Below are 24,512 nucleotides of genomic sequence, written 5' to 3' on the forward strand. Positions count from 1 at the left end.
AATCTTTCCAGATATCTAACTGACACAGTGTTTATCTCTTGTAAATGCTGCATCCTCCTACATCATGGGACATTAGGAAGGGGCTTTGATGTATGACCTTGATCAGAGTTGCTGGTGATACTAGTCAGGATTTGCATGTCTGTGTTATTGCATGTAACAGCAATTTCTCTTTTACCTAATAAATGATCCTATGTGTGTTTCAGCATCCTTCCATCTTCAAATCTCAGTCTTTCAGTGTTCTATGAAATTCTGAATAACATAGAGCTGCCTATTATTGGGTAATATTTTTTGATATAGATTCTGTTTAGGCCTATGTACGTTTGTAGTGAATACTGCAGGATATAAAATTACAAAAACTCTTAGGCCACGACAACAATGCTGATTTGAAGTGAGATGTGAGGTTAGCTAAAGGGGAAAGGGAAGAATGAGTGACAGAAAGCTCAGCATTTTCTTGTAATTTATTCTCTGATATTCCTAATCCTAAGTAAAGAATATCTTTAAAATTCGTTCTTTTAGCAGTATGCAAATAGAAGCTCAGAAGCTAGACTGGAAGACAGTTTCCAGCATAGCCTCCTAGTGTTTTTAAGTACATAAATTAGTGGCTTGCTTTTGAAAGTACTGAAGTTGGATTTTCTCTACTTTTTGGTGTACAACCTAAAGAATTATGTTTTACACAGAAAAGTAGAGGAAACCTAAAAGCGAGGCAGAAGGTTCTTCTAATGACTGCAACAACTAATGTGTGAGTTTGTGATTGAACAACATTTCATTTGGGAAGGAAGTTTCTGAAAATGATAACTCCTTAAAATAAAGAAGCATGACAGCTTGAATTGTATTGAGTGTTCTTGCATTGCATTTTAGCAACTCTCAGGAAAAAAATGTGTGGAACTTGCATTAGTAATAGAAATATCCAACATATCAAAACAAACGCCTTTCAGTAGTGACATGATAAACACAAGTTAAAGTCTTAATCTTCATAAAACTATAGCTTTACCGTTTAATAGTTTCCCGTTTCTCTAGGCATGGTTCATTAAGTAATTTAAGTTAATTAGACTTCTAAAGTTTTGTGATAACTTAATAAATATTCTTGTTGCTGGACTTAGACAACAAATATTGCCCAGTGCTGTATGAATAGCTATGCACAGTAGTTTATATATGTGTCATAGGGCTTGAGACACAGCAATTAAAACAAGTTTTAAAAACCAGAAACAAATGTTGGGGAATGATTGCTTAGTTTGAGAAAAATGTGCTCATGATTTCAGCCTATGCAAACAGAAACTTGTAGAAGAAATGGAGGCTATGAACATGTCAAGAGCATCTGTATAGGTGGAGCTGATTACTTAAAAAACAGTGTAAGATGTAGTCTTGTATAGTAATGTATCTGGAGCTCTATATTGGAAACACAAGCAGAGTACAAAGGTAGTCTCTCTGTAGTTTAGGTAAAACAAAATGCTTCTTTCTGTATTAAATAGAATCTAATTGGTAGAGTATTGGGTTGTATTTTTTTTTTTTTTCTTAAAGATGCCCTATCAGTTGTGTTCAAATTACTGGAACAATAGTTTTGAGGATTCTGTTGTTATCATCTAATGTGAATGAAGCTGATTCAGAAAAAAATGGTTGCTTTTTGCATGTCTAACAAGGAGGAAAACTTATGCTTATGTTTAAAAACATGTAGGAAAATCCAGTCCTGTGATGACGCTTTACTTTCAGGAAACTGGAGAACATGTTAGGGTATGAGAGGGGTAAAAAAGCACAAAGTACATGTATGAATTAATCTGCTTCTGTGTTCTTCAGACATATCTCTGTAAAGAATAGGATTTGTATGTTTGTCTTTTATACAGAGAAATATTTCAAATGCATTCAGCATTTATGAAGGCATGGTAGTAGTTACAAGTTTACCATGTATTTGAAAATTCCTTCAGAAAGTAGGAAAGATATTTACATAAGGGTATAAAGTATATTATGCAGCTCCTTTTGGCTCTGCAAAAGCTTGTGGATAAATCACTTATGCATACTTTATAAAGTTACTAGTTTTCTCCTAATCACCAGGAAAATGAGGATTGAATTTACCACCAATGAAACAGAATTCTAAATTTCTTCTGAAAATGAAATTATATTGAATCTTGTAACCCACAAGCACAATAATACCAGTAACTATTCCAGAAGGCTATTTTGTCTATAATGTAATGAGTTGTGTTACATATGGGATTTCAATTTAATTAGAAGAGTAGGCTTGTTTGTGGTTTGTTTTAGTTCTCATTATATTAAAGATATAATGTACAAAACCCTAGCTTCCTGCAGCAGCATCTGTCTTTATTAGGGAGTGCTTACACTATCTTCCACTCATAACAAAGACCAGTCAGAATCCTGTCTTGACTTGATGGTCATATGTGACTAGACTGAAAAGCTGAGACAAAGGATTTAGGGTATTGAAAGTAAATTGCAGAATAATGGAGCTGTACATACTAAATACTTATTTTCCTACAAAGCCTTTCAACAAATTAGCTTTCTGTACAACATTATTTATGATAGAAATGTAGTGATAAATCTTAAAAAGGAACACCAGCAACAAACTGTAAAATTGTAACAAAGGCTGCTTCTAAAATTTTCATTTGAGTGCCATAAAACCATAAATCACAAGTGTGGATTGAATGTAATAGCCTTTACTTTCAAAAATAAATTTTAAACATAAATTTTAAAGTTTTCTTTATTTTTGCCTTCAAATTAGATTGTGACTATTTCATTGTCCACTTTGTATTTAATAACAGCAAAAGCTCAAGGATGAGAGGGAGGCTAAACGTGCTCATCTGGATGGCAGACATGATTACTTACTGGATATCATTGCCTCTTGTGTGAATCTGGACAAAGGAGAAGATGCTATTCTTGATGGAAACCAGGTAATCTGATGAATTTGAAAGTGAAGCTCATGGTATACTTTGGAACTAATATTACCATTAAATTCATGGTGAGAGAGTTTTTAGACTTCACACCTGAGATCACTCAAGCCTCCTTGAAAAAATATTTTTCAGCATTTTTAATTAATTTGAACAAAAGTGTCCTTAATTCCAAAACCTATTGTAATGATATTGATTTTAAATTGATTAGAATTTCTTCTTTCCAGTGGTTATAGTTAATGTGCTAAAACTTGGGATTGTATTTCATAGTGAAACCACAGTGTGAAGTTTCCCAGTCCTTGAGTACAGAGTACAGAGAGGTTCAAGAGTCCTGGCAACAGCAAGGTTGCATGTTATTGTTTCCATAAGGCTGCCAGAAGCTCTTGTGAGACTGTATTGCAATCTAGTTTAGCAAATTAAAATAAGTAGAAGCTACTTGACAAAAGAGAATGGCTTATGTGATCTGATTGTGACTGCATGAGGGCTAATACAAATTCAGATACTGAGACATTGAAAAATATCACTTTTTTAAAAAGCTGGGTAGACAGCAGTAGATATTTTACTTCCTGACACTAAAGTAAACAAGGCTGTGGTTTGGGTTTTTATGGTTTGTTTTCTCTTGTATTCTCTTTCCATCAGCATGCCTTCAATTTATGCATTCACATTTCAGTGCTAATATTGTTGAGAAACTGAAGAAAGTCCAGTGGAAGACCAGTAAGAAAGGGTGGGACACAGGGCACATGAAGAATGAGATAAGGGAGAAGTAGAGGCTGAGTGGCACTCAAATAGTAGCCTGCAGGTGCTTGAAGAGTGGTTGCAAAGATGACACAGCTGAACTATTCTCAGCGGGTGCAGATGATAACTTCAGTGATAAAGCCACATCTTGCAAAATGGCCACCAAGAGATCCTTCTTCACCAGGAGGGTAATAGGAATTACCTTCCCTCCCCCTGGCATGGGAATAGGTTACTTCAAGTCAGTTGTGGAATTTCTGTCCTTGGGGTTTTTGAGTCTCAGTCTAGGAAAAGCTCTAGATGATCTGAGCTGTTGTTGGTGACATAGGACACTGGCTTCAAGACCTCCCAAAGATCCCTTCCAACATTTCTGTGAGTTCATGAGATAGCAAATGAGCAGTGCAGAACACCGTCATGCACATTAAAAAGCAGAATTTGTTTCAGCCTTTGCGCATTCTATCTCTAAATGGTTTTCCTGGCAAACTATAGTGCCTGAGAATAGCTGTCAGATGAGGAAAATATAGGCAATTTCTACACCTGGAAAGAGAGAAGTGTAATAGTTGTTTTGATCTCATCTTGGAGGGCTGAGCCAAGGTTTTCTGGAATAGCAGTTGGTGTAACTGAGGCTTGTTATTAATGGAAGAGGGATAATTGTGTCTTTCTTCCAGCTTCTGGTGATATTTTAGCCTTTTTTTATGCAGTAGAAAGCACAAATGGCGCCATCTAATGTTTCTGAAGATGAGCTTAAAGGAGCTTTTTCTGCTGAAGATAGCTAATATAGTTAGGGACTACATAGAAGAGTGACTCAGATCTAGAAAAATAATGGATAAGGCCAGACTTTCAAGTGCTGAGACATCAATCAGCATATTAGCATAAAGCAACTCAGTTTCTTCCTCAGCCTGTATGGCCTATATGTGAGATTTGTGGACTGCACTACCAATACATGCTTCCATGATGCTTGATGGCAGCCTTGAATTGATGAAGTCCTAATGCTTGTAAAAAAGTAAATAAGCAAAGGCTTTCTCTGCTGCTGTGATATGAATAAAATCAATGACATATTATGATCTTAACATGATTTCAAACAGATAGAGTGCATAAACAGATTCCTGACCCATGGAGGTCTGCGTCATCTGATGTTTTACTATTAAGATGTGGAAGTAATGGATACAGGTAAAGCAGCTTATATTCTCCTGCAACGTGTTACAGTTGTGCTGAGCAAATAAGCAAGGAAAAAGAAAACAATCAAGTTCTTATAAACTGGGACTTAAAGCAAGACAGGTTTGGTCATACCAAGGCATTTATCTCTGCTCATGACATGACAATTGATGAAATTACTGAAGCTAATTAGTGGATTTCTGCTTATTGCTACTATGAAGCAGCAAAGTACTTTCTTGTGAGCTCATCAGCTCTTGCCTGTGGGAATTAATTTTTGATAATTAAAAGGTGATTTTCACACAGGGTGAGCAGTGACAGATGCTGTTCCTATCCTCTTCAGTCACACCACCAGTTGGCCCTAGAAGCCATCTTGGCACATGACCATCCATCTGGGTGGTCCTGTTACATGACAAATGTCTTCATGAGACCCACATCATGGGTAGAAGGGATGCTACCCCAGAAGTCCCTTCTGCCCATACCCCTTTACTGAATGCCCCCATGTGCCACACCTCTGGGGGAATACTCCTTCTCCCTTACCCTGGAGGTAGCTCAGGACCCCTGTGACAAGGACATCCTGCTTTTTCCCATGGCTCTTCTTCCAGAGCCTCCAGTGCTGCTGCTGTTGGGACTAGCCAGGTGCTCTGTGACCTCTCAGAGCCTGTGACTGGCTGGTGGGAGTTCACACCACTTGGTTACCCTGGATGTACATGCAAAGTCCCATAAACATATCTATGCTTAGCTGTATAAATGTGTTTATACATAGGTAAACATATACCTAGATGAATGTGCAAATATGGATTTATATTTAATGCATTTTCAGTATATATGTATGTATGTATTTTCTTCAGTATATCTGTATATATCTAAAAGGGATGAAAAAAAACTATTTAATATGATATAAGCAACTTTAATAAAAATTTTCAGTGCACATAGAAATACAGTTAAATGCAAACACAAACCCAACCACTAATTTGGAAATCTGATGAGAAAGTTTTAACATGCCTGAGATGAAGTGGTGAAAGTATGACAAAGAGAGTATGAGGCAAGTGTCAAAGCCTAGGAATCTAATGAGTGTTGCCCATGCCCACCAACAAACCAACCAGATCACACTACAGTATGGAATGATTTTGGTAACATTTTGGGGTTTGGTGCTAAATATAGGCAGTATGAAAAGCAGTAGGAAAAAAAACACATAAGCAACACCTAAATGAATTTATGGCAAGGCATGTATTGAGTGAATAAGCAAAAGTCCCTAGAACATAATGCACAGGAGGAAAAAAAGTTATAAAGAAAAAGGAGTGATGGAAATGACAGTGGGGATTAAGTGGGTGGACTGGAGACTGACTTTGCTCACAGCTGTAAAGGCAGTCACTTGTAATACTGTCAGACGGTAAAACTGCTTTACATTTTCCCTTTGTAGGTAAAGTAGAGTTTGTAAAATAACTATCTGTATTGATTGTTCAGGGCTGAGATTCACAGGCTGTCAAAGCAAAAATCTGATTTGTGATGGTAGGTACTAACTGATAAAGCTAAGTGAATTTTTGTGGCATTTGTCTTGGTTTGACAAGACAGGAGTCTGTGAAGGAGGGCAAAAAGCCTCCTGTGCAATGGAGAAGGTAAACCCCCTCCCTCCGAATTACTAGGATTTTTAAATTAAAAGGCTCTCAGGCAAAGATATGGGAATGGGAGTAACAATTCTTTACTAGGAGAAAACTAGATAACAATTTAAAAAAAAGGCAAATGCAATCAGTACAAACAAAACTAGTGATAAAGTCCACAACCTGAGGATTCGGGGCGCCAGTAGCAGTCCAGTTGAAATGATAGCTGCTCCTCTTGCAGTGGCTGATGAATTGCAGCTGAAGTGGTGTTCTTTAGAAGGGTATAATTTTTCTCTGAAGATCTGGTGGCAGTTGGGCCGGTCTTCCTCTGCGCCGGGGTTGCCTCCGAGCTCCACCGCCGCCGCCTCACCGCGCTCCAGCTGCTTCTCTTGGGAGTCCTGCCGAAGGAGCTGCTTCTCTGGGAAATCCCGCAAAGAGAGAGCTGCTTCTCTGGGAAATCCCACAAAGAGAGAGAGCTGCTCTGTCCCCCAAAAGGTACCCCTTTTATCCAATAAAAGAGTGCTTGGCTTCCCCCTCTGGGTGGAGCACCTCACAATGGGATGGTGTTACGTTACCAGCCCTGCATTGAATCAGTCAATGGCCCATTAACAAACCATTACCTCTTCAGAGCAAACCATTGTTCTTGAGGGATAACAAACCTGCCCTACCTCCAACAGATGGCAAATAGAATACAAGCTTATCTTACAACCCAGGATAGCATTACATGCACCTTCTTGGCAAGGGCAATTACTACAGCCACCTCATACACAAGCTGGTTTTCTGACCCTGATGTGGATCAACCAATATTTGTGTTAGGGCAGAAGATGATCCCGTGAAGGCAGTGTACAAGGAATTTTGTGTTTCTGCAGAGCAGGAGACTGTATCTGTGAGTACAGGAATATCTACTCCAGGGTCCTAAGGTGTCATTTAAAAGTTTGATTTCTTGCAGTGTTTTGAAGATCATTATTCATATGAATTTTAAAAACTTCTTGCACCCTTTTCAGTAAGAGTACATCTTTTCTAAAGAGACTACAGGTTATACTATCTACTTCACCTCCAGAGATTGTGGGAAAACTGATGACTTTTGTCTTCAGGGGAAGGCAAGGCGACCTGGTTGCAAGGAACAGCACGGCAGCCCGGCCTAGTCTGGGATACTCGGGCTAACAGCAGACGCTAACACCAGTGTGGTGGACAGTCAAAACGTTTATTATCTTATTTCATGGGTTTAAATAGTCTTGGGGGACTTTGCTATGTCAGGGGGGTTTGGTAGGGTCTCTAGGGTTAGTCAGGAGTGGAAAACTACTGGGTTAGGTGTGGTTACATTCTTTGGGGTAATGGATAACGTGCTGCAGGAGGAGAGGGGGAAGGGGGTCTTTCTTTCCGTCACATCCCGAGATCTTCCGTTCGCCTGTCCCTATCTACTACATCTCCCCCCTCCTTTTCATAAATAAAATGAGGTAGTCATAGATATAGGCACTGGAGTGAGGTATAAACTTGTAACTTGGTAAGGAAAAAGGGGTTTGGTAAACCTGAGTAATTCTCGCAAGGTGAGTTTCGAAGGCTTTTGTGACTGTGTTCACTGTGGTGACCTCTTTGAACACCTTGTCACTTGAAAGATGTTGCATGACCCACCTGAATGGCTGATGAGGGTAGTGGCCTGGGTCGGCTTGCCCCCTGGCCACAAGCCTCAACAGCAAAATCGCACAAAGACACTGTACATATCTGGGTCTCACCGGTGTGGGACTCTTGGGTTTTGTCTGGCGGCTTGGTGATTCGTCATTTCCCTCTGGAACAGGGGTGTACGCATCACGGGGACGGTCCACGAGCATGTCCTGCAAACAGAAACTCACAGTTTTTCATTGGTTTCATTCTGAAGGTCAGGTTTGATTGACCTGAGTGGACACCACCTGATTCTGTCCTCTTTTTTGACTGTCGCGTACCCTTGTCCCGTGAGCACCAGTCTCCAGCCCTGTTCCCATTCGCCTAGCTAATTTTTGATCATGACCTGCGGGCCCTCCTCTAGTGTCTGGGTAGCCCAGTGCTTTCGAATGGGACTGTTTGTCTCATCTCCCATAGGGAATTGGTTCAGTGCTAGCAACGCGGTTGCCAGCATGCGCGTTTGGTCTCTTGAGGGAATGGAATTGGCAAAGCCCTCTGCCTTTGCCAATACTTCTAACTTGGCTTTTAGGGTCTGATTTGCTCGCTCAACAATGGCCTGTCCGGTGCTGTTATATGGGATCCCCTTGTACTAAGGTGATGCCCCACACCGAGGCAAATTCTTGCACTGATTTGGAGATAAAATTGGAAGCATTGTCAGTTTAATTTGCTTGGGGATACCAAGCCACTGTCAGCCAGTGCTGGATTGTGGCTTTAGAGTTGGATTTGAGGTGCTGTGTCGCCACGATCACTCCACTGTAAGTGTCCACTGTCACTGCAAGCCATGCTCGGGGCTTCAGCAGTTCGCAGAAAGTGAAGTCTGACTGCTAGATTTCGGAGGCCTTGAGACCTCTCGGGTTGACCCCACCGGTCCATAGGGGTGACTTCTGGCAGTGAGGGCAAGTGGCCACCACGTGTCTTGTGTCTGCTGTCGAGATCCCGCATTTCTTCGCCAGTGCTTTGGCTCCGATGTGGAGTGACTCGTGCAGTTGACGAGCTTTCTGCAATGTCCACACACCCTTCGCTGCGGCATCTGCTTTGTCATTGCCAATCTGGAAGAAGCCCTTGACTGGGTTGTGGCTGTTGATGTGAATGACAGACACGGTGCCCTGTCATGAGGAGAGTGCCTCTTCAAGCATCGAGGCTGCTGTAGATGTTGACACACCTGGTCTCGACATGGCTAGGCAAAGCTTTGCCACGAATATAGAGTCTGTTACAATGTTGAGGGGTTCATCTTGGAAGAGTCCGTACGCCAAAACCACTGCTGCTGCTTCCAGCTGTTGCACTGACAGTATGGGGTCACATGTTTTGACGCAATGCCATGTTTCTCCTGCCTGCCATACTGCTGCTGCAGTAGAAGTCGTGGAGGAGGCGTCTATGAAGACCGTCAGTCCTGGCTGTGCTCGGTCTATGACCTTTGGTGGCACGTCTATGTCGACAATGGTCAGTAGCTGGGTCCAAGGTGGTCTGGTGGTGTAGGAGATTTCTCCTCCGAAGCCAGTGAGAGCAACGGCCAGGTGCTCCGTTATCACAGTTGACTCCATGGTCAGTCGCTTGCAGAAGGGGAGGTGGATCCTCGCCGGCTTGGTCCCCAGGTGTCTCAGGGTGAGTTTCCTGCCTTTTATGATGAGGTTAGCAAAGCATTCAATTCCTGGTGAAAATGCATGTGTTGGTTTTCTGAGGACCACCCATTGGATTGGCTGGGATTTTTTGGAAGGTCCTTGGGCCAGTGCTCCCACTCCTCCCTTCTGTGTGAAGTGGACGTATAAATCCAGCAGTATGCTTGGGTTCCACCTGGCAAGTGTGCCAGTGGACATCTGACATTCGATGAAGTCGAGAGAGTCTATTGCTTGTGGCGTCAGCTCCTTGGGGTCCCAGGGGTGTTTTCCTTTCAGGAGGTCATACAAGGGGTTCATGACCTCTGGAGGAACTAGGATGACGTTGCTGAGCCACTGCAGAGATACCACAAGGCGCTGCATGTCATGGAGGGTCTTGATGTCTCGGCGAAACTTTACCCTGGGTGGAGTCACGTAGGAGTTTGTGATCCCCACTCCTAGGAAGGTCACGCACAGTCCTCTCTTGATCTTCGTGTTCGTGATCTCAAAGCCGTTGGCCTGGAGAGTTTCTGTGATTGTGGACACCAAGTGATCCACTTGGCTTGCCGATGGTGCAGCGATGAGGATGTCGTCCATGTACTGAATGATGGTTGCAGCGGGGTGGGAGTGTCGGACTGGCATCAGTGCCCTGTCCACGGTGATCTGGCATATGGTCGGGCTGTCCACAAGACCTTGTGGTAGCACCTTCCATTGGAAGTGGAGGTTAGGTCGCTCGCCGTTTGGGAACACGACGGAAAAGGCGAATTGTTCTTTGTCCTCAGCATGCAGGGGTATTGAAAAGAAACAATCTTTGATGTCCAGCACCACACATGGCTGCCCTTTGGGGATGGCTGAATTCGAGGGCAGCAGTGTCTGAACTGGACCCATGGGTTGGATTGTCTTGTTCACCTCCCTCAGGTCGTGGATGAGACGATAACCTTCTCCAGATCTCTTGGGGATTAAAAATACAGGGGTGTTCCATGGGCTGGTGGAGGGTTCTATATGACCCTTTTGCAGTTCACAGTCAACCAGTTCCAGCAAGGCTGCCATTCAAGGCTTTGACAGGGGCCACTGCTCGACCCATATGGGGTCTGGTGATTTCCAAGTCAGTTTGATTGGCAGCAGTGGGTGTACGGTAGTGGCCCTCATTATAAATTTGTAATCCTGACTCCTAACATAGCAAGGACATCTCTTCCTATCAGAGGTGGAGAGTTTTGCAAAATGTAGGGGTGGATTGCTACTGTTTGTTCTGGTCCCTTTTTTGTATGAAGTGTTATAGCTACCAATTGGGTGCTTTTCCAAGCTCAGGAAGGCCCTCCCACTCTGTTCACTGGGGGGACTTCCTTGCATTGCCAGTGCCGGGGCCACAGTGCTTGGGGAAAAATCGAGCAGTCTGCTCCTGTGTCTGCCCAAAACTGAAGCCCTATGACATGGGGGCCCTGGCTGCCATAAAGGCGGCATGTCCCCCACACCTTTGGGGGCTCCTTCCCTATTTTCATGGCCATGGCCACCCAGGGGTCCCGTTCTGGGGCGCCCCTTGCTGACCCTGTGTCACAGGCGCTGCTTGCGGTGGTAGTGGGTATGAAGGTACTGCAGGCTGTGTTGCGAAATTCTGCAATTGTGTCACTGGCGGGGGTACAAAGCTAGCTGCCTCTCTTGGGGGTATGGGGTATAAGGGCGCCCCGACCCACTGGGGGTTGGCATAGATGGGCCGCCTTGCATTCACGGTGGGAGGAGGCTGAGTGCGGCCCGCACGCCCCCTCCCTTTCCTGTTTACTTGGGGCTGGGACCTGCAGTCCTTGGCGAAATGCCCTTTCCTCCCGCATCCCCAACAGGATCCTCTTGAGCGTGCTTGGGGTGGAGGCGCTGTGGGCTGCTGTGCCGGCTGGGGGCAGCTCACTGCGATGTGACCTGCCTCCCCACACTTGAAACATGCCATGGCACTGGTCAGGGTGTGGACGGCTGCCTGAATGGGTGTCAGGTGCTCTTCCCTTACTACATGTCTGATCATGTCAGCCAGGCTGGCTCCGGGTGGCAGGGAGCGTAAGATATCCTTGGTGACAGAGTTGCACTGCTGCCACAAGCAGTCAGCTACCACGGGGCCCTTTGCCTCTGCTGGCAGGGTAGAGGAGTCTATCGCTGCCTGCAGGCGATCCACAATCTGCGTGAAGCTTTCGCTCTCTGCCTGCCTCATGGTGGACCATGGTGACAGCTTGGCCACAACCTGAGAGGCTGCACGAATAGCCTCCCTAGTAGCCCGAGTGGTCGCCCTGACCTCCTCAGCCCGCATCTGCGTGGCTTGTTGAAGAGGCATGGTCATATCATCGTGCTTTCCTGTCAGCCTGGATAAGCTCGAGCCACATAGTGGTTGCCTCGCGCCAGATGCTTAGGCTAATAGCTTTGTACAATTATCCTCCCATTCCTGTTTAAACACAATCATTCCTGCACCATCAAGTATCATGTGACCTATTCGGTCAATATCAAAGGGAAGCAAGTCGTCATTACTAAAAAGACCATCGATTAAAGTGGAGACCATGGCCGAATTGATTCCTTTTTCTGCAATGGCTTTGACAATTGACTGTACATCTTTTGGGTTTACCGGGGTATATACCCTTTGTTGGTTCCCTTCCAGGCCGATGATTTTCACCGGGAAGGCTTGTATGGCAGCCGCTGGAGACCATTCAGCACAGGCTATTTTTATTTCTCTCCAGTCGGTAAACTGGGCTGGTTCATATTGTGGTTGCTTTTCGGTGCGGCTTAAAGCTTTACTCAGTTTTGTTTTAAATCATGTTGGCTCTGTTTCCTCCGTTTCAGAGTCCCAGCTGGCTTCCGTCCGCTCTTCCGAGCTGCCGGAGCTGCTGCTGGACTCAGAGCCGGAAGTCAAATGCCAGCGAACTTCCGGGGCTCGGTGCCTTTTTGTGCTGCTCCGACCTCGCTCCTCCCCGCGGGGGTGGCACCACTCCTGCACCCCGGGCTCGTCCTGCCTCCTGCAGGGGGAGGTCTCTCCCTTAAATGGTAGCAGCGTCCGGCACGGCTGCCAATTGGCTCCGTGTCCTCTGCCGCTCTCCTCCTCTTTCTCCCGCATACGTGTATTCGTGAAACCCCGTGCCTCCAGGCTTTTCGCGCCAAGACCGCCCGCGCCCCGCCCCTCTCCTTGGCTGCCAGTGCCATTTTCAACGGAGTAGGGTGGCGGCGTGGTTAGGATTTTTTGCGGAGCTGCGGTTTCTGCATCCCTGGCTTCCCTTGCCAGCCTCTGCCAAAAGAACTCCGTGCGCTGCTGCACTTCCAGCAATGGGTCGCTGATCAGTGTCGGCGGGACGGATGGGGAAGCCACGGATTTTTGGGAGGTTTCCACGGGGCGGTTTGGGCTCTGGCCTGGGGAGGGGGGTGACGCGCTGGGTCCCCCCCGATCCCCGCTCCCGGGCGGATGGCCCTCAGGGGCAGTTTGCGTTGCCGCTCCTACCCCTAGCTTGGGTGTAACCAATAAACACGTACGCGCCGCGCTCCATGCCTCCTGCTCTTCTATTGCTCTGCGCAGGGCTTTTTCTGCTTTGCCCCACACCTTAAGGCTTCTGACACTGCCTGAGGATTTCGTGTCCTCGGCCAGCGTGGCTGTGCATTTTTCCCATATCTCTGGATGCAAAACATCCACGGGGCGTTCAACTGCCCGAAGCTCAAGGAGCCTTGCTATAGCAAGATAAAAGTCTTTGAGCCTACACTCAATACCCCATTGCTTATGAATTGCACTTACGACCCTTGCGATGGCATCCATGATGATCACAGGTCCTGGGACGTCTCCCTCGCCGAGGATATGGTTTGACCGCCCCGGCCGCTGTTCTTGTCCAGGCGACTCCCGCTACCTGAGTGAATCTTTCCCGGGTTTCGGCACCAGATATGTTGCCTTCAGGGGAAGACAAGGCGACCTGGTTGCAAGGAACAGCACGGCAGCCCGGCCTAGTCCGGGATACTTGGGCTAACAACAGACGCTGACACCAGTGTGGTGGACAGTCAAAAGCGTTTATTATCTCATGGGTTTAAATAGTCTTGGGGGACTTTGCTATGTCAGGGGGGCTTGGTAGGGTCTCTAGGGTTAGTCAGGAGTGGAAAACTACTGGGTTAGGTGTGGTTACATTCTTTGGCGTAATGGATAACGTGCTGCAGGAGGAGAGGGGGAAGGGGGTCTTTCTTTCCGTCACATCCCGAGATCTTCCGTTCGTCTGTCCCTATCTACTACACTTTTGTTGGTTTTGCCTCTGTAATTACATGTGGCGCTTTGATCATGGCTGGATGCCAGGCAACCACAAAAGCTGCTCACTCACCTTCCCCGGCTACAGCCGAACAGAGGAGAGAGAATTTATTGAAGGTTTCATGAATTGAGATAAGGACTGGGAAAAAACACTCCAAGGGCAAAACAGGCATGGCTTAAAGGTACAAATTGAATTTATTACCAACTAAATCAGAGCAGGATAATGAGAAGTAAATTAAGCCCTTAAAAACACCTTTTCTTCCCCTGACACCTCCCTCCTTCCCACTGACAGGGCAGGGAGACAGTGGCATGGGGGTTTTGGTCAGTTCATCCCCTGAGGTTTGCTTTCACTGCCCAGGGAGAGGAATCTTTCCCAGGTGAGACTGCGGGGCCCCTCCCACAGGAGACAGTTCTCTGTGAACTTCTCCAATGTGGTTCCCAGCTCATGCCCAGCAGTCCTCCCAAACCTGAGTCCTCCCAAGGTCACAGAGTCCTCCCAAAAGTGCTGTGACATGTCTCTCTTTCCATGGGTTTCCGTCCTCCAAAGACAGGCTGCTCTAGCCTGGAGGCAAGCGACCTCTCTCTCCTCTGGGTCCCCCACTAGATCACAGCCTCCTCCAGGCATCCACCCCCTCCAGCACAGGCACCTCCCCATGTTCTCACCTCCTCCTTTTCTCTGTCTGAATATAAAACTGCGCCCCAAACTTTGTTTTGCTTTTCCTCTCAAATATGTTATCAGAGAGGCATTACCACCATCTCTAATTGGCCCAGCAGCATCTCCATCAGGGATTGGCTCTGCTGGACATGGTGGATGCTTCCAGCAGCTTCTCACAGAAGCACATCTGTGGCCCAAGAATCATGCAAAACGGAAACATTACTGCAGTATAAAGATAGCACAAGTTTATTAGCATGCAATAACTCAAATTAATAACATTTACAGAGTCAGGACTTTTGCTGGGTACAGAGTCCTTGTTGTACTTCTGAGGTATATGAAAAGGAGACTTCTTCAGAGCTGCTGTGAAAAAAGGTAGAGAGAAACACAACGTGACCAGAAGGATGGGGAGTGAACTTAGGGTGGCCACCTCATCCAAATTAGGGATTCCTGGTGCAGATGGTCAAGTACCTGAAGAAAAAAATGTGCAGAGGGGTTTATTACTTTTTGGATGTTGTCCTTTTACTACTGTTATCAACAACTTACTTTTTCATCTTCTTATTGTAGTAGTGCCTCACTGAAATGTGTATGCATGCAATTTTGCTCTGAGGTAATACTGAAAAGCTAGTAACAAGGTAGTGTGAGGTATTGTGACCAAAAACATATGAGAAATATTTTACCCCCAAAGACACTGCTTCTTCTTAGTGACCCTTTACAAGTGTTGCCAGCAGCCTGAACATGAGAGCAGTATATTCATGCTGGGGGAAGAAGAATGGACAAGGAAGTCCCTTGTGACTCCCTTATTGGTTTTTGTTTGTTTGTTTTTGCCCCAAAGAATCTGTTATGGCCCCATTCTCCTTGTTTTCAGAAGCACCCTATATTTTTTTTCCCCTTATGTTTGCATATTTTTAGAGAAGGACTGTTGATAGTAGGTCCTCTAAGGTAAAATACATCACTACATTTTCTGATTTTTAACTTTTCTTTTTCAAGCAAGAGAGCATTATCGCCAGCTGCATGATTGAGCCTATAAAAGAACCTTGAGTTTGAACCATTATTTAGAAGGAATAGAAAAAAACAAATAAATTAATAGAAATAAAAGGCTTTTGATGCAAGAATGGCAAAACTAGATGAAATATTTCTTAATGTGACATGAAGACTCTGAATGTTGCATACTTTCTGTGGGTAGTTCAGTGAGATGCCTCCAGGAAAGTGGGACTCAGCGAGGCACAAATAATGACTGAACTGTTTGTGTAGAGAACTTTTCTTTGAATAAATGATCAATGGGTCTTAATCGTTTATTTGTTTGAATCTGTAGAGTACTTTGGCCTTCCAGGAATAGGAATGAACTCTCATTCGACCAAGAAGAAGAAACTGAAAGTATTTGTGACAGGGAAAAGAAGTTGCTTTAACTGGTGTATGCATTTTCTTCATTAGATCTAGTTTTTCTAAACCAGTCACAACTGAGAATATTTATCAAATAAGTCCGTGGCTACTCCTCTCTGTACATAATGTTGTTTAAAACTTGTTTTTACCATGAGGTATTTGCTTTCCACATATAATTAGACAGCTCTTGACATGGGAGAATGAATGAGTAAAAGGACACTGATGGATTAAAGGAAACAGGACAAAAAGGGATGGAAATGGAAATACAGATATTATCTTGTGGGAGCAACTTGATGCATATAATTGATATGAAAAATGATACTGAGGAAGAAAATTTAAGACAATCTGTAATGGCAGAGTAATTAATCAATACCTAAATACTAAGGTGCTAAATTAAAAAAGAATCTAGCAAATTCATTTGAAAAACAAAAAAATATTTTACTTTTGAGAGTGTATATGTAAATATATGTATATGTATATAATGAAGTTTTTACTGGTGAAAGACCCCTTCTATTTTGTCTCTTTTACAGGAAGTAAATTTTAATATGCTGGATATAGGTCGAGATGGCTTATTAAAAAATATTGAGCAGTTGATATCATTCCAGCCTTACAGACTATGGAGAGTGGCTGGGTTGAACCTCAACAAGTTCCCAATATTAAGCAGGACTTCCTTTGTGCCCTTGAAGCATTTGTTAGTGCTCTATCAGGAACTTAGCAAAGTCTGTTGGAAAAGGTAGTATGTTCATGTGGGAAATAGAAGGTGAGCTAGCTGTAGAATGTCTCTAGCTCTGGACCTTTTGAATTAGCTGCTGTTGTAGATTACTCATAAAATTTGTTTTTATTAAACTGGAAAATAACCTAACACTTCTGTTTATTGTTATCAGTAACTCATTATTCTTTGATCTGTGGCTTTAATAGTTCTGTAGATGCTTCTGTTCTTGTTTATTCTGTGGCCATTTCTTTAGAGCTATTAAACTCTTGTCTCCTCAATGGCTGTGGTCGCTCTTAAATGTTGAATGGTTAATGTATGAGAAACTGTTGAGTTATCTGGTTGGATTCTACTCAGCTTTTGTGAAGGAATGAGAGCATGAGAGCATAGCTGCCTGGTTGGTGAATTCTTCAAATTCTGGACTCCACTTCTGGCTCAAACCAGTTTAATTTAGACTGAGCTGGGAATAAGAAGTGAGATACCCCAAGCAGGGCAATGAGTTAGTCTTTAAAGTTCCTAGCTTATTTGTAATGAACATTCAGCATTTCATTCTTTAAAAACTTTTATTTTAGGTCAGCCTGAAGAAATGTGAAACATATGATCTGAATACTGTAAGAGATTACTTGATGGTTGCTAACAGCATAAAGGCTCTTGTAAAAATAGAAGTCTACATGAGAGAATGGACCAAACAAATTGTGCAGGTGATACATGGGACAAATGTGAAATATGACAACATCTGCACCTTGGCAGATGAGTTTAATCCCGTTGGTGTTGCTTAGCAGGAAAATAAATATTCCCGGATTGTTTTCTGTGTTGTTGCTTGAGTGCCAGAGAAAACACAAAGGAACGAAGAAATTAGGGAAGCAGCACTTCAGTCACTATAATGCTGCTTTTTTAATATATAAAGAAGTGGAAATAGTGATAAACTACTTCAAATTTAGCATTTATTTCACTGCCTATAATTTGCAGTTATAGGAACATTCTCAGACTTAAATCTGACCTCTGATGTACAGAGAGGATTTTTTTACAAGTTTTGTCTGTTATGAATGGGGTTTTTTTTGTAGAACTAAATACATTAAATTCATATTGCCCTTAAACATCCACATGTTTGCAAAAAGAAGGAAATGGATTAGAAAGACAACGTATTCTTTACCACTTATACTCTCATGGGCTCTTGAGTTCACATTTGCTTTCAGAAGAGACGAAGTCTTAGGACTTTGTACCCTTCAATGCTATTTCAAGGTTGGTTCAAGATGTGTAGGTTGAGGATGAGAATAGTTAACTAACAACATTTTTGTTGTGTCATGTTCTGGAGGCCAGATGTTGCAAGGAAGGCAGTCTGTTGTTGTGGCTGGTATTTGGTATTGCTATTTGTCAGGCTTTAGGTCAGTGGAGTCAGACAAATGGGAGAGAGAATGGCAAGATCTGCTTTGTCTTGGAATGCTGTTGTTTTCATGAAGTTAAAACTGCTTTTAGATGACCAATCAGATGAGACAGAGTGTAAATCTTATATAGCAAACAATGGCACAGCCACCATCTGGAATCAACTGCAGGAGAAATTTGTGGAAAAGCTACAAGCAGCTATTAGACTTAAACAGGTAGGTTGGAATAACATATAGAAAACAGATTATAGGTTGATATTTAGGAGAGCAGGAATAGGAAGATTTTATGTGAGAAAACACTGTTATAGTGAAGAAAAATGAGTTAATTGAAAAATATCCACTGGAACTGGAATGTTTATGCTAGAGCTAACAAGGAATTTAACCTGTTGTCTGTTGATCTTCTGGAAACAGAATTTTGATGCTTAGTCTATCTCAACTATGCTTATAAGAGAATTGCTTGGATTTTCATGCCTATGTTTCTGTATGTTGTGTCTTCTCACTTGATGTGGAGAGTTATGAAATAGAAGTTGAAACAAGGAGAGCTACTGAACTGAATATATTCAAAGAAGTGTGGACAACCTATAAATTTAGAAAGGACAGTTTAGTGAACTGAGAAGAATTCAGCTGTTCAGTCAACATAGACTTCTCAGGAAGATAGCCTTTGTTTTTTTTTAATGCACTTCTGTGATAATTTTAAAGTTTTTGTTTTTTTTGTTCTTCTTCTCCCCTTAAAGCATAGTATTATAGGATAATTCAGCTTGGAAGGATCCTCAGCAGGTATCTAGTTCAACCTTCTACTCAAACTCAAAGCAGGCACAGTATGAGATCAAACTTGGTTTCCCAATCCTTTATCTAGTCCTGTCTTGAAGTTCTCCAAGGATGAAGAGATTACACAGCCTTTTTGGGCATCATCCTTCACTGTTTGACTGTCTTTGGGATGAAAGATTCTCTCCTTATAGCCAGTCAGAACCTCATCCATTTTAATTTATGCCCTTTGCTTCTTGGCTTCTGTCCATGTGCTACTGTGAAGAAGAGCCTGACTCTCTCTTAGATAATCTCCCTGTACATACTGGGAGCTTCACGTAGGCTTTCTGCATTAATTCTTTTCATTCCCAATATGTGCTTGCAGGACTAGAGCTTTATCCTAATACCTCCTGAAGCAACAAATCTTACCTAGTTCTAGAATAAAGAGTGTAAATTTGTATGGCATCTTACCATCAGCAATGAGCAATAAACTTGTCTTTTTCTATAAAGATATATCAAATTGTCCAGTTTATGCATGAAAATATATTGAAATTTAGGTATTAATTTGAATCTCATTAGTTCCAGAAACTTTCAGAAATTCAATAGATTAAACTTAGAATTTGAATCAGTAACAACATAGCAAAATCTGGACCCTCTGTATTGATAACTTGAGTGAGGTTATTCATACATAAATGTGATAAAACAATGAACATTTTATTGTAAAGAGAACCACTATTGAAAGAAACAGTTTCAAGTGAATTTGTTGACTATGTACTTTGACTTTGGGAAGAATTTAGCAAGTCTGGAATAAGGTTTGTTCCTTGCTAGAAATGCAGAATCCAAAATGGAAGCTGCTATGGAGGAGCATTAAAAGTTGAGGAAGTGATTTGTTCTTGAAAGTGATTTTTGAACCTTGATTACTCAGTAAAACTGTTCAGCATGCAAACATTTGCAGTCTCTGGAAACTGGATTGTCATCTTGGTTATTCAGTAAACACATCAAACCCTGTGTCTTGGTTCGACAAGACAGGAGTCTGTGAAAGAGGGCAAAGCCTCCTGTGCAATGGAGAAGGCAAACCCCCCACCCCCCCTCTGAATTACCAGGATCTTTAAATTAAAAGGCTCTCAGGCAAAGATATGGGAATGGGAGTAACAATTCTTTACTAGGAGAAAACTAGATAACAATTTAAAAAGGCAAATGCAATTGGTACAAACAAAACCAGTGAAAAAAGTCCAGAACCTGAGGATTCGGGGTGCCAGTAGCAGTCCTGCTGGGATTATTGCTCCCCTTGCAGTGGCTGATGAATTGCAGCTGCAGTGGTGATCTTTAGAAGGGTATAGTTTTCCTCTGAAGATCTGGTGGCAGTGGGGCCGGTCTTCCTCTGCGCCGGGGTTGCCTCCGAGCTCCGCCGCTGTTGCCTCAGCGCGCTCCGGCTGCTTCTCTGCGAGTGCCGCCGAAGAGAGCTGCTTCTCTGGCAATCCCCCAAAGTAAAGAGCTGCTCTCTCCCCAAAAAGGTACCCCTTATATCCAATAAAAGAGTGCTTGGCTTCCCCCTCTGGGTGGAACATCTCACAATAGGATGGTGTTATGTTACCAGCCCTGCATTGAATCAGTCAATGGCCCACTAACAAACCATTACCTCTTAGGAGCAAAACCGGTTCTTGGAAAAGATAACAAAACCTGCCCAACAGGTTTGCCTTCAACAGATGGCAAATAGAATACAAGCTTATCTTACAACCCAGGACACCCTGCTATGAAATGGAGGGAACAGAATTTCATGCTAGCCAAGGATATGTACAAATACATATATGTACAGTTTGGTCATTTGATGAAATGTATAATTCTTTAGTGGCATTGATGGGTTAATTTTCAGAGGCAAATTCTGTTACTCTCTTTATAGTGTTCATGATAGTTTATTGGTGAAACTTCTACTTGCTGTCAGGTTGGGATAATGCCTATCTGTGTAAATTTTTTTCTAGCTAAAGACAGTGATTTTTGTTATATGCTTGACATTATTTTAAATTCTTTATTTAAGGAGTATCAAAATTGCTTCCACAAGATAAAAGAGAATTTGGAACAAAATCCAGCTGAAAGACAATTTGATTTTAGTGAGATATATATATTTTTGGAAAATTTGAAGCATTTCATTGTCGTCTGGTAAAGACAATAGATGTTTTCAGTACTATGAGAACCTACTCAGTTCTACAGGAATCTAAGATAGAGGGATTGGCAGCAAGATCACAAAATATCAGGTACACATTAGATTTTGTGTATTGGGTCAATCTAGCTTGAACCTTTTATGAGAAAACTATGAAAATTAGGGAAGTGTTTATTGAGAAAAAAATGAACTCTTTAATTGTTTTAAAAATACTGGGTGATAGCAATGTAAATATGTGATTACTGGAGAAATGAGAAGACAAGATGAAAGAAAAGGTGCCAGTGGACGTGTGAAAGAAGTATGCTAAAATCAAAGCTGATTGAAAAGTGCAATAAATTGGGATGACTTTGTAACAGGAGTAATGGGAGCATGGTTTTGTGCTGTGGTCATGAGAAAAAGTGAGAAGTGCTACATTTCCATCTCTACAAATGTTGGGCTAGCTGTGAGTGCCCCTTGGCTCATTAGTATTACTATGCGGTTTTCTTTCTTTATTTTTTTTTAAGAGAAGTGGGACTTGAGTAACAAGGAGATCTTTTAAGGATATAAATATGTTAAATCTTTTCCTTCCTTCTTTCTCAGCTAGCTTTCTTTTCTACCAAATGGAGTCTCTCCTGCTTTTACTGAGCTGAGTTAGCTTACTTTTTTGTGTAACTTTATCAGTGCAGTATCATAATTATGGTGCCTGTAAATATGAAAATAAATCAGAAGGTGTCCATTTGTGGACTTTGTAGACAGCTTTTTGAGATCACATATGAATCAGTGGCTGTACAGGAAAATATGTCATTCTAGTTTGCTTTACTCTGTTCTTTGCCTTTTTGTTATGATCAGGAGTCAATCACTTTGCTTTAGTGAAATAACTGTGGTGTAAAATGTGGCCATTCCATGGTCCTTTCTTGTCTGGTTTACTCCATTTGTTGTCTGGGGTTTTGATTCTTTGAATACATCCTTCACAGTAACCAGTTTTCTGTTTTGTTCTGTTCTATAGTCTTCTGAGAGTTAGCCAGGGCACAGCTGTAAGGATACCTTAGTCCAAGACTCTTCCATGTGGGCAGGATAGGTGTGGATTGCTCTAAATGTTATTTCCAAGAGCTGCTTTCCAAAGTCGCATAACCAGACTTCTCAGCAACCCGGGTTGTGGGGAATTTTCAGATCATGCAATGAAGTGCAATTTTTATAGCCTGGAAAACATGAATCTAATTTCTTTAGGGCATTTGTGTTTGAAAAACTGCCTGTGACCATCAGCTCAAGCTATGATGCAAACTTTATAGAGATACACCTCATTATCCATTGGAGCACCCAAGTCCTTAAACAAGAACTTTGTGTGAGACCCAGCTGCTTTAAAGTCAATTGTGTTTCAGCATGAAGAATGCTTTGGTAAAAAAGGCTGCATGAAAGGTCCTGAATAGATTGCATAAAGAGCAGAAAAGTGATCACACTTCTTTTTAAAGTGACAAAATTGAGCTACTGAAGTATTTGACATGGACCATAGCTACAGTTAGTATGTGACTGATTATATGTCTTAAAATTTTTTACAATAAGAGTTAGCTATTTTGCTGGTTTTTATGCTTTAATACTTAGTCCCTATCTGGGATTTACATGTTGTTCAAGGAAAAGATGGAATTTTTTGTTTACAGCAATGCAATGAAACTGAATTTCAGTTGACTTACCATAAATTTAGGGAAGTCAGCTGAGCTGGAAATATGCTGAGTTTCATAATTATACTGTGGTAAACTACTAGGATGTTGAACAGTAGTTTATCATTAGGAATCCTTTATCTGTGTGTACATCTCAAGGCAGATGATGATTAAGATATACTTTTATGTGTATAGACAGCAGCTGTGTAAGAGAAACCAGAAATACTAAGTTGTGGGCTGGTGATGTGCTGCATCTTACTGTGCTTTTTGAAGAGTCTATTTATATATGGAATTAGTTGTTTAAAGAACATGGAAAATAATAATATAAAAATATTTTTCTCTGTTGAACGTTAAATTTTTAATAGAAATGTACTTCATGACAGAATGTTTAATTAGTTAAAAATGTCTTTGATGAAAAGCAAGTCTGAATTTTGTGTCAGTTATAATTGACTTAGAATAAGAGAAATAAATAATACAAATGAAATTTGAAATACATTTCAAATTTATTTGAAATAAATAATAGAAATGAAATTTGAATGGACATTACACCAACTTGATTTCTGCAAATATTTCTTTTAAGGAGTTTGCTTATATTGCTCAGTAAGTATTGGGAGCTATTAGCAAAGGTAAAATGTGAATGTGCACAACCTGTTGTGCTAAATGTTTGGTGTGGAAAGGCTTTTTCATAAGACTTTTTTTTGGTAATGGTTTTCTTTTTCTGTGAAATTGTTTAGAGCATTGTTGACAACATGAAGAATAAGCATTATGATTTCTTGGATCACCGGAAGACTGACTTTGACCAAGACTATGAAGAGTTTTGCAGAGACATAAATGATCTTCATGTATGATACAATTATACAAAATATTTTAATTTATTGAGAAATCCTTACTATTCTTTCTGAGTTACCACAAAAAATGCAAATCTCAAAGTTTGCATTCTGAAATTGAAAAATTATTCCAATATATTTCCACTTTGAAGCTTCCATTTACTATCTTTCAGACTAGTTTAATGGAATGGGCCATTGAGGGCCTTCAGCAAAAGGATTTTTCATTACTGTATGCTGTCAAGAATAACAAAAATGGGTGATTTCATTGAGTGAATAGGAGTGTAGTACAAATAAGTCAGATAATTAACTTTCCAATAGTTCTGAAATCACAAGATGGGGAAAGAAAAGGGTATCTGCAGAAGAAAAAAAAAAGCTTGTCATGCTTTGGTTGCCAGAGAGGTAAGCAAGCATTCTTTAAGGCCTCTCAACGTGGTGAAACATCGGAGGCTACAGAAGCTTTTCCTGGTTGCAGAGCTACAGAGTGAACTTGGAAAGAAAATGCCTCAAAAGTTGGCTGTGTTTTGTTTAATTATTTTGGGAAGAAATGAGTGGAAAAATAATACTTATTGAGATCAGTTTCACATCAACAAATTATCTTCTAATATATTGCATGTTAAACCCTGTCAAGTAATACTTGGCATATTTGATGTGTGTTTTAGGGACTTATCTGATGTAGAATTATTTACTCTCCTTCAGGATCAATTAAGGAGGTTCATGGACATCACCTTCGAAAGTATTCTGAACACTGAAAGGGCACTGAGTATGTTGCAGAAATTTGAAAGGTAATATGTCCTATTTAGATTTCTAAAACTCTGCCAGGCAATGAAAATAAAACATTGAGGATAGTGGAAAGGGCTGGGGGTGGGGGTGTGGGTGGGGATGGAGGGATAGCAGAGCAGGAGGCATTTTCTTAAATACAAAAAAAATAAACTCAACTTCTCTGGTCTCCCCTGTTCAGCCCTGTTAAGAGTTGTCTTAGTAGCTTGAATGAATAAAAGCCATAATTTTTTGCTTCAGAAACTGCAAAATATGAGTGGACTTTGAACTTCATCTTTCAAAACCAGCTGAAGTAAAGGAAAATTTTGTTAGCATATTTGCCTTAGCTTTATGCTTGAACAATGACATTAATTTGTTACCACAATGCAGTAAG

At 41.9% G+C, this 24,512-nt stretch overlaps 1 protein-coding gene across 4 annotated transcripts in view; it reads left to right on the forward strand.

Annotated features, from left to right (window-relative positions):
- Positions 1–24,512, forward strand: part of LOC116183603 (dynein axonemal heavy chain 5-like) — a 57,374-nt gene that overhangs the window by 23,924 nt on the left and 8,938 nt on the right. For 3 of the 4 annotated variants that reach the window (XM_085579164.1, XM_085579162.1, XM_085579161.1), the window contains exons 2-4: positions 2,766–2,894; positions 23,270–23,377; positions 24,059–24,144. In XM_085579164.1, the coding sequence (XP_085435290.1) occupies positions 2,766–2,894; positions 23,270–23,377; positions 24,059–24,144 (323 nt within the window). The remainder of the gene's footprint in view (positions 1–2,765; positions 2,895–23,269; positions 23,378–24,058; positions 24,145–24,512) is intronic. The other variant, XM_085579163.1, reaches the window with a different exon arrangement.

The sequence above is a fragment of the Lonchura striata genome, chromosome 4 (assembly GCF_050655825.1).
Source record: "Lonchura striata isolate lonStrDom1 chromosome 4, ASM5065582v1, whole genome shotgun sequence".
NCBI classification, from domain to species: domain Eukaryota; kingdom Metazoa; phylum Chordata; class Aves; order Passeriformes; family Estrildidae; genus Lonchura; species Lonchura striata.